This window comes from Crocodylus porosus, unplaced genomic scaffold (genome assembly GCF_001723895.1).
Source record: "Crocodylus porosus isolate Cpor-Errol unplaced genomic scaffold, CroPor_comp1, whole genome shotgun sequence".
Lineage (NCBI taxonomy): Eukaryota > Metazoa > Chordata > Crocodylia > Crocodylidae > Crocodylus > Crocodylus porosus.
Window position 1 is genome coordinate 12,155,929 of NW_017728906.1, and position 16,355 is coordinate 12,172,283.

Below are 16,355 nucleotides of genomic sequence, written 5' to 3' on the forward strand. Positions count from 1 at the left end.
CTGCCTTACTAGTTGCCTGCAGGCTGTGGCTGCTTGTTTTTGTCTGTGTACGCCCCACCCCCCTGCTGCAGCCACCCAGAGTTCGTGCTTGGGCTGCCCTGCAGTCCTATATGCTGCTACTGCTGCCCCACGTGGTGAGCCAAAGGTGGTGGTGACAGTAGTGGAGAGGAGCTCAGGTGCAGGCCTCAAAACCATGTGCGCAATTAACATGTTAAAAAAAGATTAACACAAATGATTAACACATTAATTGCAAACATTAATCAGGATTAATTGACAGCTCTACTTTAAATTTTAAAAAAATTAAAAAGTTTTAAATAAGTTACAAAGAGCAAAGAGGGTTTCCTTGGATTTTGCAGTGTTGAGGTTTCTGGGGTGTCCTTCTCAAGGAGGATTTGAATTTGAAGAGGTCTTTAGAGTGCTCTTGGGAACACACTAGAGGCGAAGCAGGTTCTGGGTATCTCCTCCCAGTAACTGGAGCCTCCAGAGGTCTCCCAGAATTCATAGAATCATAGAAAATTTGGGTTGGAAGGGACCCCAGGCAGTCATAGAGTAACCAAAGCAGGACCAGCCCCAACTAGATCATCTCAGCCAAGGCTTTGTCAAGCTGGGTCTTAAAAACCACAAAGGATAGAGATTCAACAACCTCTCTGGGTAACCTGTTCCAGTGCTTTACTACCTTCCTTGTGAGATTTTTTCCTAATATCCAACCTAAACTTCCCTTACACCAATTTCAGCCCATTGCTCCTTGTTCTGTCATCTGTCACCAATGAGAATAGTTGAGTTCCATCGTCTTTGGAGCCACCCTTCAGGGACTGAAAGGCTGTTATTCAATCCCCCCCCAGTCTGCTCTTCTCCAGACTACATAATCCCAGTTCCCTCAGCCTCTCATAAATCCTGTTCCCCAGCCTCCTAACCATTTTCATTGCCATCTGCTGATCTCTAATTTGTCTGCATTCTTTCTGTAGCAGGGGTCCCAAAACTGGAGACAGGACTCCAGATGTGACCTTACCAGTGCAGAGTAGAGGGGAATAATCACTTCTCTCAATCTGCTGCATTAGCAGGAGCGTTGCCAGCTCAGTATGATATTTGCTTTCTTCCTAACAAGGGCACACTATTAGCTCATATTCAGCTTATTGTCCACTGTAACCCCCAAGTCCTTTTCTGCAGAGCTGCTGCTTAGCCAGTCAGTCCCCAGCCTGTCCTGGTGCATGGGATTGTTCAGTCCTAAATTCAGGACTTTGCACTTGTCCTTATTGAACTTCATGAGATTCCTTTTGGTCTAATCCTCCAATTTCTGAGTCTCTCTGCATCCTAGTTCTACCCTCCAGCATATCTACCACTCCACCTAGCTCCGCTTTAGCCACAAACTTGCTGAGGGTGCACTCTGTCCCATCCTTCCAGATAGTTGATGAAAATACTGAACAAAACTGGCCCCAAGACCAACTCCTGGGCACTCCACTTGATACCAGCTGCCAACTAGACACTGAACCAATGATTACTATCCTCTGAGTCTGATGACCCAGTCACTATTCTATCCACCTTACAGTCCAACCCAAACTTCCTTAGCTTGCTCATGAGAATGCTGTGGGAGACTATATCAAAAGCTTTGCTAAAATCAAGGTACATCATATCCACTGCTCGCCCCTCATCTGCAGAGGCAGTCATCTCATCATAGAAGGCAATCAGGCAATCAGTATGGTCAGGCATGACTTGCCCTTAGTGAATCCTTGCTGACTGTTCCTGATCATCTTCTTCCCCTCCAAGTGCTTAGAAATGAATTCCTTGAGGACCTACTCCATGATTTTTCCAGGGATTGAGATGAGGCTGACTGGTCTGTGGTTTGCTGGATCCTCCTTCTTCCCTTTCTTTCTTAAAGATGGACACTGTATTTGCTGTTTTTTCAATCATCTGGGACCTCTCCTCTTTGCTACAAGTTTGCAAAGATAATGGATGGCAGGTCTGCAATCACATCAGCCAACTTCTTCAGTACCCTTGGGTGCATCACATCCTGCTCCATGGACTTGTACCCATTCAGCTTTTCTAAATAGTCCCTAACCTTTTCTTTTGCCATTATTGGCTGCTCACCTCCTTCCCAAACTGTGCTGCCAGGTGCAGTAGTCTGGGAGCTGACCTTGCCAATGAAGTCTGAGGTGAAAAGGGCATCGAGTATGTCAGCATTTTCTGCATTCTCTGTCACTAGGTTTTGCCTCCCCCACTCAGTAAGGGACCCACACTTTCCCCAATCTTCCTCTTGTTGCTGCCATATTTGTAAAACCCCTTCTTGTTACCCTTCATATTCCTTCAACTACAATTGTGTTTGCGCCTTCCTGATTTCCTCCCTGCAAGCCTCAGCAATACTCTTATACTTCCTTCTAATCAGTTGTCCAAGTTTCCGCTTCTTGTAAGCTTCCTTTTTGTGTTTTAGCTCATTGAAGAGTTTCCTGCTAAGCCATGCTGGTCTTTTGCCATATTTGCTAGTCTGTCTGCACATCAGGATGGATTGTTCCTATGGCCTCAGTAAGGTTTTTTTAAAATACCACAAACTCTCCAGGACTCCTTTCCCTCACAGACTGGCTTCCCTCTTCTGTTCCAGTTTCCTCTGTATGTACTGGTAAGAATCATAGAAAACTAGGGCTGGAAGGTACCTAAGGAGGTTATCTAGTCCAACCTTAGCTCTATCCTCTTTCAAACCACACTTCAGGTAGCTGAAGACTGCTAATTAAGTCACCTCTCAGTCTCCTTTTCTCTAGACTAAATAAGGCCAGTTCCCCCAGCCTTTCCTCATAAGTCATGTCTCACAGCCCCCTCACCCTTTTTGTTGCTCACTGCTGGACTCTTTCCAATTTGTCCACATCCTTTTTGTAGTGGGGGTCCCAAAACTAGAGACAGTACTCCAGATGTGGCCTTGCCAGTGCTGAATAGAGGGGAATAATCACTTCCCTGGACCTATTGGCAACACACCTACCAATGCAGCCCAGTATGCTGTTAGCTTTCTTTGCAACAAGGGCACACTGCTGGCTCATATTCAGCTTATTGTCCACTGTGACCTCCAAGCCCTTTTCTGCAGAGCTGCTGCCCAGCTAGTCAGCCCCCAGCCCATACTGGTGCATGGGACTGTTCCATCCTAAGTAGAGGACTTTGCACTTATCCTTGTTGAACCTCATGAGATTTCTTTTGGCCCAATCTCCAATTTGTCTAGGTCACTCTGAATCCTAGCCCTACCCTCCAGTATATCTACTACTCCTTCCTGTTTGGTATAATCTGCAAACTTGCTGAGGATGTCCTCTATGTCATCTTCCAGGTGACTGATAAAGACATTGAACAAAACTGGCCCCAGGACCCACCCCTGGGTGACTCCACTTGATACTGGCTGCAAACTAGACATTGAGCCATTGATTACTACTTTCTCCCAATGCTCCAGCCAGTTTTCTATCCACTTTACAGTCCATTCATCCAGCCCATACTTCCTTAGCTGGCCTGCAAGAATGTTGTGGGAGACTGTATCAAAAGCCTTGCTAAAGTCAAGATACATTCACTGGTGTCTCCCTGCATCCACAGAGCCAGTCTCCCTGCATCCACAGAGCCAGTCACCTCATCATAGAAGGCAATCAGGATGGTCAGGCATGACTTGCCCTTGGTGAATCCATGCTGACTGTTCCTAATCACCCTCTTCTCCAAGTGCTTAGAAATGGATTCCTTGAGGATCTGCTCCATGATTTTTCCAGGGATCAAGGCAGTGCTTACTGGTCTATAGTTCCCTGGATCTTTCTTTTTCCCTCTCTTAAATATGGGCACTATGTTTCCCTTTTCCAATCATCTGGGACCTCTCCTGATTGCCATGAATTTTCAAAGATGATGGCCAGTGGCTCTGCAATCCTATCAGCCAACTCCCTCAGCACCCTTAGGTGCATCCCTCATGTGTCCCCCATGGACTTGTACACATTCAGCTTTTCTGAGTAGTCCCTAACCTGTTCTTTCATCACTGAAGGTTGTTCATCTCCTCCCCAAACTGTGCTGCCTGGTGCAGTAGTTTGAGAGCTGACCTTGCCTGTGAGACGGAGGCAAAAAAGGCAGTGAACATTTCAACCTTTTCTGCATCCTCTGTCACTAGGTTGCCTCTCCCGTTCAGTAAGGGACTTACACTTTCCCTGATCCTCCTCTTTCTACTGCCATATTTGTAGAAACCCTTCTCATTACCTTTCATATCCCTTGCTAGCTGCAACTCCAATTGTGCTTTGGCCTTCCTGACTTCATCCCTGCATGCCCGAGCAATGCTCTTATATTCTTCCCCAGTTATTTCTTCAAGTTTCCACTTCTTATAAGCTGCCTTTTTGTGAGTAAGTTTACTGAAGAGTTTCCTGCTAAGCCAATTTGTTTTTCTACCATACTTGGTAGCTTTCCTGTGCATTGGAATGGTTTCTCCCTGCACTCTCAGTAAGGCTTCCTTAAAGTACAGCCAGCTCACCTGGATTCCTCTTCCCCTCAATCTGGCTTCCCAGGGGATCGTGCCCATGAGTTCCCTGAATGAGTCAAAGTCTGGTTTTCTGAAGTCCAGGGTCCTTACTCTGACTGATGTTTGATTTCTTCTTCATTCTTTCTTACAGCATGAAGCTATCATTAGGTATTTTGATGGCTTTATACGATATGGTGCAAGCTACAATGACCGTATACATTTCTCTGGGAACCCAGACAAAGGTGACCTCAGCATCACCCTCACAGGGGTGACTATGGAAGACAATGGAACTTACACGTGTGGTGCTCACCTGCGTAAGGAGACCGTCGAACCCGCCCGTGTGGCTCTATTGGTCCTTGGTAAGGTGTTGTACTCCCTAAACTAGCACTGACCCAATGACCCAGTGTAACAACTGACAGTACTAAGCAGCAAGTGACTTGATGTTGGTGACTCAGTTGGTGACTTGGTGGACCATCCTTTGAGCTGGTACTGATTCAATACCACAGGGTAAAAAAGGAATGAGAATGCTATCCATGTACTTTTTTTTTTAAGAACTAAGTAGCAGTGAACCAAGGGGAGAGTTAACGTGTGTTGACTGGAGAGGGAGTGTATACCACCCCACATGTTAGAAAGGCAAAACTCTAGAGCTCTTGGTTCTGAGATGATACCTTTTTTAAGACCAACTAAGAAATTGCAAAAAAAATTGCAATTTCTTAGCCAGTCTAGTAAAAGGTATCATCTCTGAACCAAGAGTTCTAGACTTCTACATTTCTTTCTTGTCTCAGACCAATATGGCTACCAAATATATCCACCTCACGTGAGCATACATTCCTGAACTGGGGAGCATGTTCTTGGAGGGAAAGGCAAAAAGTAACAAAGAACACAAAGAAACAGAAGAGAGAAAAAAAAAGAGAAAAAGAAGCAAGTCCATCTTTCAGAGGATTGTACAAGTAGGGCCAGTACTTGTTCAGGAAAAACCACGCAGGTGCAAGAGACAGGTCAGAAAGGAAAAGGACTCAGCAGCTCACATGTGTATTGGTATATAGCATTGCATTTGCTCAGGTCCCTGTACCATTTTTTTTCTAGTGGCACCCTCCATACCAGACTGTGCAATCCACGGGACACCAGAGTACGGACACACAGTCAACCTGACCTGCAACTCTCGTGAAGGTTCTCCAAAACCTGTGTATACCTGGAAGAGTTTCAACACGCAGAATCAGCCCCGGCCACTGCAGGCAACAGAAGGTATAGGAGGCACAAAAAGCCTTTTCTGTCAGGCCATGGCGCACTGAATGAACATGGGGATTTGAAACTCTTGGGACTGCTAGTTCACCTAGGGCTCTGTAGATGGTCCTTTTAAAAATGAGGACTTTTAGAAGTTGCTTTCCTGTGGTGCACTGGCCAGCTACAGTAGCAATGGCAGAATAAGTCTCTCCCATCTAACTCAGTGTAGCCCATGTCAGAACTAGCCAGAAGTCATAGATCTTGATGACCTGGGGCTGTGTGAAATAACAAGTGGGTTTTGGTCACTTATTTTCTGTATCATAACCCAACACAACTGACTGTTTCCTTAATGAAACTACCATCTGTGAGGTCAAAGAGTGAACTGGCCAGAAATTACTTTTTCCTCTATAGGTAATACTCCATATTCAGGCTGATGGAGGGTGGCATGAGGCAAATAGTGAATATTCAGAAGCCTTTCCTGTCTAGGGCCATTGCACCTAGCATTAAAATGCAAATGTTAAAAATAAATATATAAGTAGTGCCTGGGAAAGAAGAACTGCTTTCTTAAGAATTAGAAGCAGGGATGATTTTCTCAAAAGGAAATGATAATATAGCAGCCTCTGAAGTGCAAACAATGAATAGGAGGTAGTGACATAAAAGAGGCCCTTTAGATTTATTACCAGATGCTCCCATTGGTTTCTTTTTTGTTCACCTCCAGAAATACTAAGCATGTGCATTTTCAGATCTATTCTTATGGCACTGGGTGTGCAGATGAGATAAAATTTGATCCAGACTGGGCAGGGCATTAATCCTCACTGCACAATGTCTGTTTAAACTGCTGCCAAGGAGGAAATCCACATAGAATGTATACATCCAGTTCACTTGACTGGTCACTAGGTGGTGCTGCTGCATCAGAAATCATGAACATGATTTATTTTCTAAAGAGAACAAACCACTCAGGGCTTCTGCCTTGCACTCTTCCTCCCCAGGAGTAGGCATTTGGTCCAGTCTACCTTTGCTTGATATTGATTTTTCAGGGCAGGGGAATTGTTGTTTATTAGAGGTGCAGAAGGGGTCCCTCTACTGGGTCTGGCAGCAAGAGGCACACAGTATCACTGTGGTGTGCATTTGGACTTCCCTTGGGATCCATCCTACCGATTCTGGTGCTGGTGGGACACTTCTCATCTTTCTGGTCTGGAGTAGGCCTTTTCAGCTCGGCTTATAGGATAGCCACTCTCAGTTTATTTTGAGAGTTGCAACCCAGCACCACATTGTGACTTTCAAAGCTGGAAACATCATCCTGTCAAAGGAAGCAGCAGTCCAGGCCTACTGAGGAAAGGGTGCAATGCATCAAAACTGTGAAGGTCTGACATTAATTTGGTCTTGCAGCCTTTTATGCCATCTGGCCACTAGTTGGCAGCAGAGATATGGGCAACGCTGGCCAAATAGCTGAAATCAGGGCAGAGGGCTAAAAATAAAGGTGGCAATATCTGTCAAATGCAGGGGTAACATCTCATTATGGAGACAGGACTCCATGTGAGAGAGATGTGGAGGTGTCAGTTAAGACATTCAGACTCTCCACAGCTCCTTTAAACAATGGGGAGATAGACTTATCTGTGAATCATTTCAAGGTGGCTCTGCCATCTAGGGTGGAAACAGCTTGGGTAAAGGCAGAAGGTAGGGCAGATGGCACCTTAGAGGCTGGTTCAGAGAGGCATGAGCTTCTGTTGGTGCAGCCCACTTTGTCAGGTGATAAATTAAATAAGCTGCAATTAGCACAGGATGAAGTTATGTTACTAAAGGCACCTAAAACACAAGTGTCTGTATGTGAAAGCTTGTTAACTTGTGCTACGTGCCCCCTCCAAGTTACACCACTTCAGAAGAGGGTTAACTCTGGCCTGTGCTACCTAGCTTGTGTTAGGGTAACTGCCACCTGCTCCATGGAGATGAAACAAGCAATTTGCAGTCCTCCAGCATCCCAGGATGCACCACTCTTTGTTCCTCCTCCTACCTAGAGCCTAGATATCCTGATTTCTAGGTATACCCCTGTTCTCCAGCCTTCTAGTGACAAGTCAGAACTATGCAGGCAAGAAACGGTATTAACCTTAATACGAGACTGCTCACAGCAAGTTCTAACTTTAACATCACTTAACATGCTGCAGATTTAGTACAGTCTAAGTGTAACTTGTAACTTCACCCTTACAGATGTACACAGAACTGGGTGTGGAGGGGGGAGGAATGGGACTTAGCACATTTTATTTTGAATACTTCACAAGTACTTAAAGCAGGACAAGGACACCGTCAGAAGGCAGGGGTGGGCAAAATATGGCCTGTGGGCCAGATCCAGCCTGCTAGGCCATTCTATCTATTTATTTGCTCCTGGCTGCCTGTCAAAGACGACAGGAGCCAGGGGCAGTAGGAAACAGGGGGAGCTGTCAGCAGGATGAAGGCAGCCCAGGCTCACCCTGCTCCCAGCTATTTCTCTGCCTTCCTGCCCCCGCACCGCTCTAGCGCCACATAGTTCCCAGCTGCATCGCCGGAGCATGGGGGCTGCACCAGTACGGAGGGGAGGGGTGGTATAGGGAGGGACACTCTGTGTGTGTGTGTGTGTGTGTGTGCGCGCGCGTGCACATGCACACATGCGCTTTGTAGGGTGAGTCCCACATGCACACCCTACCATACACATGCACCCACATACCCCCTTTGCAGACCCCTCCACACACATTCATTCCCTCACAAACTCCATACTCTCCCACACCCCACTTATCCACACACACCGTTTCCTCACCCTATGCCTATTCACCTCCTCCCCCACACCCCACATACCCACAGCTCCCCACAAACCTATACCCATCCCCCATAACATACAAGAGTAAGACTTCATTTTAAACTATTGTGTAATCACCTCTATGTGCACTACACGAACACATGTAAATCAGGACAAAAATATTTTCTGAAATCAAATTAATGAATGTTTTAGATGTTTGCTTCTTCAAAGATAATTTGGTATTTTTCTGGCTTGGAAATAGCAAAACCCCTTGCTGAAAGGAGTATATCTGGGGGCAAGGGGAGGGACTTCTGGTGGCTAAGATCAGGGGTTAGGGAGCGGAACTTCCAGTCACAAGATGGGGATCAGGAGGCGGCGCACCTGTCAAAGGGCAGGGCTACCCATGCAGCTCTCGACAGCTTGCCAAAACTCAGTAAGTGGCCCTCCATCCAAAATAATTGCCTGCCTCTGCTCTAAGGTGCCACCCTGCCCTGCCTTCTGCCTGACTTCAAACTAACATGGCTAATCACCTCTCTAGCTTGACTAAAGTGAGGTTTATATTGGTTTAAGTTAATACACTTACTCTTGTAACCAAGTTCCACTATGGTAGTGGAAGGGGGGAGGGGAAGGGGCGGGTGGGGAATGTGTGGCTTTCTTGCGCTCCCTGGTAAATAGGTTTCTCCCCTATATTATTTACATAGCCAAAATGGACTTTACCTGACCTACCTAGTCAGGAAAGTTCCCCCAGTATCCCCCTTGTGCTAGATAATTCCAACATGAAATCCAAAAAGCTGCTGGATGAAGAAATCCCATTATACTAAAAGCATCAATTTGCTTGATGGTCATTCTTCCTGACTGTGTCAGCTGCCAAAACTGTTGACAGTGCCATATTTTGTGCCATAGCACAAGAGGCCACAGGCAGAGAAAAGTGGAAAAGACCAGCCTCTGTTAAACGTTCAGTCTTAGCCCTGCCCACACTTTCATTGCTAAAAAGAAAAATCTGAATGCCACCTACTTCTGGTGACCAAGGGGCACATTTCTAATTATCTAGTTTCATTAGGAACTGTCTGGAAGCTGCCAAACTAAACACCTGTGAGCCACAAAAACAAGTCATTGCTCGTAAGAGTTTTTCATTACTCCCACCCGAACTCAATTTGAACTTACAGCTGAGAAAGGAAGGGTTCCTTCCTTCTATTCCCTTCTATGATCTAATCCCCTCCACTTTTCTTTCTGGGTTTGTGTTTTCCAACAGGACAGCAGATAACTTTAAAGAACGTCTCTACAGAAACCTCTGGTTTTTATATCTGTACTTCCACAAACAGTGTTGGACACCAGTTCTGCAACATGACTGTCAACATTATGCCTCGTAAGAGTCTTGCCTACTGGTAACTTTTCAGGGTGGTATTGGAAAGCATGTTCAGGCTACAAGGCAAGCAGGGGACTAAAGGGGGACCACTACAGGGACAAGTAAAAATGTAAAATCCACCCCCTCAAGGAACTACCCTATCTCAGAGCTCCACAAAAATTCCACTGTTTTGATTGAAGCCCTCATGTTTAGAGCTGTCTATAATAATTGTCAAACTGTAGAAAAGTAGGGCTATAAGGGACCTCGGGAGATCATCTAGAGGAGTTCTGTGTTAAGGTGAAGCGGGCTGGATGAGTGGTGCAGGTCCTATCCATGGACCAGATCAGACCCCACGCACCAGGGTTGGGGCCTGTGCTGCTGGATGAGGTGCTGCATTGCCTCCCTCATCTCCTTTTCACAGAATTGGGCACATCCTGCAAAACCCCTGCACTGCTTCCCTCAGTTCTGTGCCACCTCCCTTAGCTCTGTGCTGCCTCCCTGGGGATCTAAGCCCCATCCCTTGGCTCTATACCACCTATACTGCCTCCCTGAAGCTCTGTACTGCCTCCCTGGGATTCTGCATCCCCTCCCTTGGCTCCATCCTGCCTCCCTAGGGCTTTGCACTGCCCCAACTCATTGCCACACACCCCACTTCCCTGGGGCTTCATGCCACCTGCCTGGGGTCCTGTATTGCCGCCTCTTGGTTCCATGCTGCAGAATTGGGCCCCACACTGCCTCTAGTTGGCTACTGGACCATGTCCATGTGCTAATCCAGCATGCTATGTGGCCACAGAGCTCCCTGTGGGGCTGGAAATTTGGCAGCTAGGGGGTAACAATTGCTGCCACTGATCCCCTGCTGCCCACTTTTTGGACCCTTGGACCCCTGCAGGGATGGCATGGCTCTGCAAGCTGGATTTCAACTGCAGGCCAGATCTCACTTGCAGGCCAGAGATTGAACACCCCTGATCTAGTCCAATCCCTTGCTCAAGGCAGAATCATCCCTATCAAACCCATCCTAAACAAGTGTTTGTCTGGCCTATTCTTAAAAACCTTGGGAGCTACCTCATGCACAACTAATAGGTATAATGCCCCAAACATTCAAAACATCCTAACTGGTCACAGATGAAGCATGGGGATGGGGGCATGCCAATATCCTTTCACTGCAAGAACAGGAAGTAGTTTGTTAAAATTCACTCCAGATCCAAAGAAGGCCTTACCCTCTTCTACAGGGGATTACAAAAGTCACAGGTTTATAGGAAAGCAGGGCTGGAAAGGACCACATAAAGTCATCCAGTCGAGCCCACTACTTAAGGTAGGATCATCCCAGACTAAATCATCCCAGCCACATGTCTGTCTAACCTGCTCTTGAAAATTTCCAGGAATGGAGGTTCCACAACTTCTCTAGGTAGCCTGTTCCAATGCTTAGCACCACTCCTATAATCAGGAAGTTCTTCTTAAACTCCAACTTAAATTTCCTCTGCTAGTTGGAAGCCGTTGCTTCTAGTCCCGTCCCATACAGCCACAGAGAAAAGGCTATCTTTATTCTCTTTATAATTGTCCTTCAGGTATTTGAAGCCTGCTATCAAACCACCCCTCAGTCTTTATCTTCTTTATACCGAATAACTCTAGCTTTTTCAGCCCTTTCTTATAAATCATGTTTCCCAGGCCTCTAATAATTTTCGTTGCTCTCTGTTGGACTCTCTCCAATCCGTCCATGACTTTCTTGCAGTGTGAGGCCCTGTGGCAGGGCCCAGGGGAAAGAGGGTCCCTCTGCCCATCCCAATCTGTCCTGCCACCCTGCCCACTCAGAGTCCTCCCCATCCCACTTTCCTGCCATGCCTTTTTGAAAGAGTTAAATTGGAAAGTGTCTTATCCCTGCTCAACGCAGGACAGGACTCTTAAGGTAAGAACTCACCACCTGGCTGGGCTTCTGGTGTCAGATTTCAAAAACCATTGAGCTTTCAGGCTACTGTCTTGCCAGCTTCCTCTTCTCTACCTCTGTTCAGTCTCTCAGTAGCCTTGGATTCCAGGATACTTCTGGCCCTGCCCCTTCCCAGGGCTAAAACCTGAGACCTGGGGCTTTGCAGCCACTCTAATTGATACCTTATACCACCATAGCAGGCCCTTGGGCTCTGGAGCTGGCAGGGAGCTGGCAGCTCTGACCTACCTTGGGGAAGTGAATTAGGCAAGGTGCTGGAACAACCTGTTCTGCAACCTTCCCCATTTCGCCTTACAGCTGCTTGAGGTTACAGACACAATTCAATCATTGGGCTTGTCCCATGGACCTATGATTTACCAGACCTCGAATGAAAGGGAACACTGCAACAAAACTTCCTTCCATTTTGGGGCTACTGACAATGTTCATACCAGCATTCTTTCCCTCAGGCAGGGGCAATTTGGCCTTTTTTGTCCCAGCTATCTGTTTCATGTAGAGCCAAATCAAGTTGCAGTGAAGGTGTTTCACTGAAACATTTTGTAGCTAGCAGGTCTGTAACCCAATTTCAAACCATCCTCAACAACTGCGCACCAGAATGAACGTGCACCAGAAATCTATCACAGACAGGAATACCCAACTACCTGTGGGGGCACATTTCTCACAAGAAAACCACTCTCTCTCCAAACTCTCAGTCCTGATCCTCAAAGGAAACTTATAAAACACTTCCCAGAGATGAGCCTATGAACTCCACTTCATCAACCTCCTGGATACTGAAAATCATGGACTAAATATAAACATTGGATTTATGGCCACATTATAATCTGCCTGACATCTGACTCCCTAGGTGTCTCTCCATTATTCATCACCCTTCTCTCTCCTCCTCAACCTGCCTCTCACCCTTTGACTTCCCAATCTATACTTTCACTGACTACCTGTCTTGTGTGCAGACCAGCCCAGCCTCTGGCTTCTTTACTTTTCATTCCATCCAGGAGGAGCACACACCAACTGCTGAAACTTCCATAGCCTGATGAAGGGTTTTTGAACCCAAAAGCTTGCTTAATAATTGTTTTCCAACTATTTAAGTTGGTCCAATAAAAGATATCAGATTCACAACAAGAACCTTGTCTGACTAAACCATCCTCAAAGCATGTAGGTTCATTTCAGCCACCTTTTGCAACTCTGTTTCTTTTTTTTCTTTTAGCATCCATGAACTTTGCCCTTTATGCAGGAATCATTGGTGGTGTTGTTGCTGCAATCATCGTCATTAGCATTCTGGGCTACTGCTGTTGCTGCCGGACCCCAAAGGACAAGGACTATGAGATGACGTAAGTGCCTCTGACCAAAAGTGAGTAGGATACCCAAGAGCTTCCAAGCAGAGTCATCTTTTCTCTCTACCACGGACATACAATATTCTCAGGAAGAGGAAGAATATGAAAAATGAGAGAAGGGTACACAGGTTTTACTCGATGTGAGAGTAACACAAAACAATCTTAAAAAGCACTGTGCAGTTTTTGCCTCTATAGCTTGCCCTTTTCAGATCTCATTTGGGATAGTCCCACTATTACCAACTCAGTTGTGCTCTCACCAGCTCCCTTTCCAGCTTTTGGTGAGAGTACAAGCAGCCAGTCAAGCAGGAAGCCCTATGAATTCCTGAAGTCAAGGTAACTTAATCTTTTCTCCCAGCCTCTACAGTTGCTTTGCTTGCTGGGCCTATTTACCAGGGTAGGTAGGACATGATAGACTCATATATCGGAAATGGGCTCCCAATGGTTGCTGTCACTGTAGAGCAGGGGTGGGCACAATACATCCTGCCAGGCCATTCTATTTGGCCCACAGGGCCCCTCCAAAAGATAATTATTACTGGCCTGCTGCAGATTTATCACGGTCTAAGTGTGACTTGTAACTTCACCCTTACAGATGTACACAGAACTGGGGGAACTGAGACTTAGCACATTTTATTTTGAATACTGCACAGGTACTTAAAGCAGGACAACGGACCCATACCCTCTGTCAGAAATGCACACTTGTCAAGGGGCAGGGCTACCCTTGCAACCCTCAACAGCATGCCAAAAGTCATTTTGGCCCTCTGGCCAAAATAATTGCCCACCCCCGCTGCAGAGAGTGGTATGGACAGACTGCATGTACTCTGCAGCTCTTCAAAAGGGTCTTACAGGAAGTAGAGTGCTCACAGCTACTCCAGCTGCGACAGGAGGTGCGATAGCCATGGTGAAGCCCTTAGGGCAAGGGTAACCAAAATGCAGCTTGTGGGCCAGATTCAGCCAGTGAGGCTATTTTATCTGGCCTGTGGGGCCCTTAAAACATTGAGAAAATTAATATTTATCTGCCCTTGGTTCCTGTAAAAACATTCAGGAACCAGGGGCAGTAGGACCCAGGGGAAGTCCCAGTGGGCTCCCACAACAGCAGGCCCTGCCCCACCAGCTGGAAGCCCCAGCAGGGGCTTCTGTCCTGGGGCCACATAGCTGCCCTGAGCGGGAACCTCAGGTAAAGGGCAAGGGGTGCGGGGGAGGACCCCGGGCAGGGAAGGAGCCTGGAGAAAAGTGGCCCGGGGAAAAGCGGTCCCTCACCCGCCCTGCGGCCGGCGCCACACACTGCAGCTGCTTGCAGCCGGAGTGGGTCTGCTTGTGCCTGCTCAAGACAGCCCTGTGCAGGCTGCGAGTGCCTAGAGCAGGGAGCGCCAGCCACGGGGTGGGGTAGGGGCCACTACTCCCCACACTCAGTTTTTACCTGGGCTCCTTCTCTGCTTCTTCCCGTTGTGGAGGAAAGCAGCCCCTCCCTTGCCTCATGGCTGGTGCCCTGCGCTGCAGCCACTCACAGCCCCACGGGGCTGTCCTGAGCAGGCATAGGCAGCCCCAGGTGGGCTGTGAGTGGCTGCAGCGGGGGCACCAGGCACGGGGTGAGCGAGGGGCTGCTTTTACTTCCCTGTGCTCAGCACCAGCTTGTAACCTGCCCCCACTACCAGCCTGGACCCCGCACTGGCTCTGTGCAAGGCGACCGCAGCTGCAGCGCCCCCGCTTGCCACGCCAGGCAGTGTTTGCCACTGCCATCTGTGGGCTGCCCAGCATGCGAGCTCTGGGTAGCCAGCAGCAGCAAACACTGCCCAGTGTGGCAAGCTGGGGGGCCACAGCCGCCGCTGCCGTGCACAGTCCCGACAGGTGAGCCTGGAGCCAGTGTGGGGCCCATGTTGACAGTGGGGGTGGGTTATAAGCTGGTGCTGAGCACCAGGGGGGGAGTGGCCCCTCCCCACCCTGTGCCCAGTGTCCCATGCTGTAGCTTCTTGCAGCCTGCATGGGGCTGCTTGTGCCTGCTCCAGACAGCCCCACGTGGGTTGCAAGCAGCTACAGCAGGAAGCGCCGGCCATAGGGCGGGTGAGGGGCCACTTTTCCCTGTGCTCAGCACCAGCTTCTTCCCTGCCGGCAAGCAGGGGGTCAGGGGTGTGCACTGCCCCCGCCTGTACCGTGGGGCAGGGGGGCACTGGGAGTGAGCAGGTGTGGGAGCCAAGAGCATAGGGTCCACACCGGTGTGCTGGGGCCAGTGCTGGTAGGGCCCAGAGCAGGGTGGCAGGAGTGTGGGGTCCCAGCCAGCAGGGGCTCTATGGAGCCGGGCCAGCTCCCCACTCTCCCTGCTGGTGCAGCCCAGCCCAGCTCCACGGACGCCTGCCAGCCTGTGCCCTGCTTTGGGCCCCACCGGTGCTGGCCCTGGGACATTGGTCCCAAGATGGTGACCAGAGGGTGGGGCACCTATCAAAGGGCGGGACTATCCACACAGCTCTCGACAGCCTGCCAAAACTGGGTAAGGAGCCCTCTGCCCGAAGTAATTGCCTGGTCCTGACTTAGGGCATTCCCAGATGGATACTAAAACTGCCCGTCTTCAGTGGCAAAATATCTTGAAATGAGAAGTTAATTAAGACCAACTAACATCTCTTCCCCTGAATGACTTTTTTAGTGAGAGAGAAGATCAAACAGAAGAGGCAACCATGAATCAGGAAGCAGATAAAGGTGAGGAAGACAACAGGAGAGAAAAGCTCCGCGTCTAATCACCTACCACACCACAGATAGAGATTACACATGCTGAAGCATAGAGATGATCACAAATTAAACAGTGCATTTACCAGCCCGGTCTGGTGTTAGCTGTGACTTTCTACAACTATCTGGGACAGAGGTCATCTCTTTTGATCTGCAAACACAGAGTTGATGCCATTATACAACAACGTATAACAACAAAAGATGTGTGTGAAGTACTTGAGAACCCTGCTTCACTCCCCTACCTGTCATAACGTCCAGATTTCAAGATCATGAATTATGAGTCACTCGGAAAGGCCAGACTAGATTATTTGGTTAAAAAATACAGCCACCAATGTAATGCTGTATTAGACAGCGAGCTACACATACAGTGGCATTATCTGATATGACAATGTATGCATTGGTAGGGGGAAGGTGTTAGGAAGACCAGTTTACCGAAGAGATTTTACTAAATGGAACCTTTGCATAGCAACAATTTATGATAAAAATATGTAGCTGACTGATGGTTGTCCCTGCACTGCTATCAATGAGACAGCTGAGACAGCACAACTGACCCTTTCACTTTCCTTTTCCAGAACTTGCAAAGCTTT

General features: G+C 48.0%; 1 protein-coding gene across 2 annotated transcripts in view; it reads left to right on the top strand.

The window, feature by feature from the left end:
- Positions 1 to 15,928, top strand: part of GPA33 (glycoprotein A33) — a 29,388-nt gene extending 13,460 nt beyond the window's left edge. The window contains exons 3-7 of one of the 2 annotated variants that reach the window (XM_019528693.1): positions 4,605 to 4,812; positions 5,540 to 5,698; positions 9,697 to 9,810; positions 12,954 to 13,050; positions 15,689 to 15,928. In XM_019528693.1, the coding sequence (XP_019384238.1) occupies positions 4,605 to 4,812; positions 5,540 to 5,698; positions 9,697 to 9,810; positions 12,954 to 13,050; positions 15,689 to 15,779 (669 nt within the window). In that variant the 3' untranslated portion in view covers positions 15,780 to 15,928. Of the gene's footprint in view, positions 1 to 4,604; positions 4,813 to 5,539; positions 5,699 to 9,696; positions 9,811 to 12,926; positions 13,051 to 15,688 lie in introns of both variants that reach the window. The other variant, XM_019528692.1, reaches the window with a different exon arrangement.
- Positions 15,929 to 16,355: the final 427 nt, after the last annotated feature.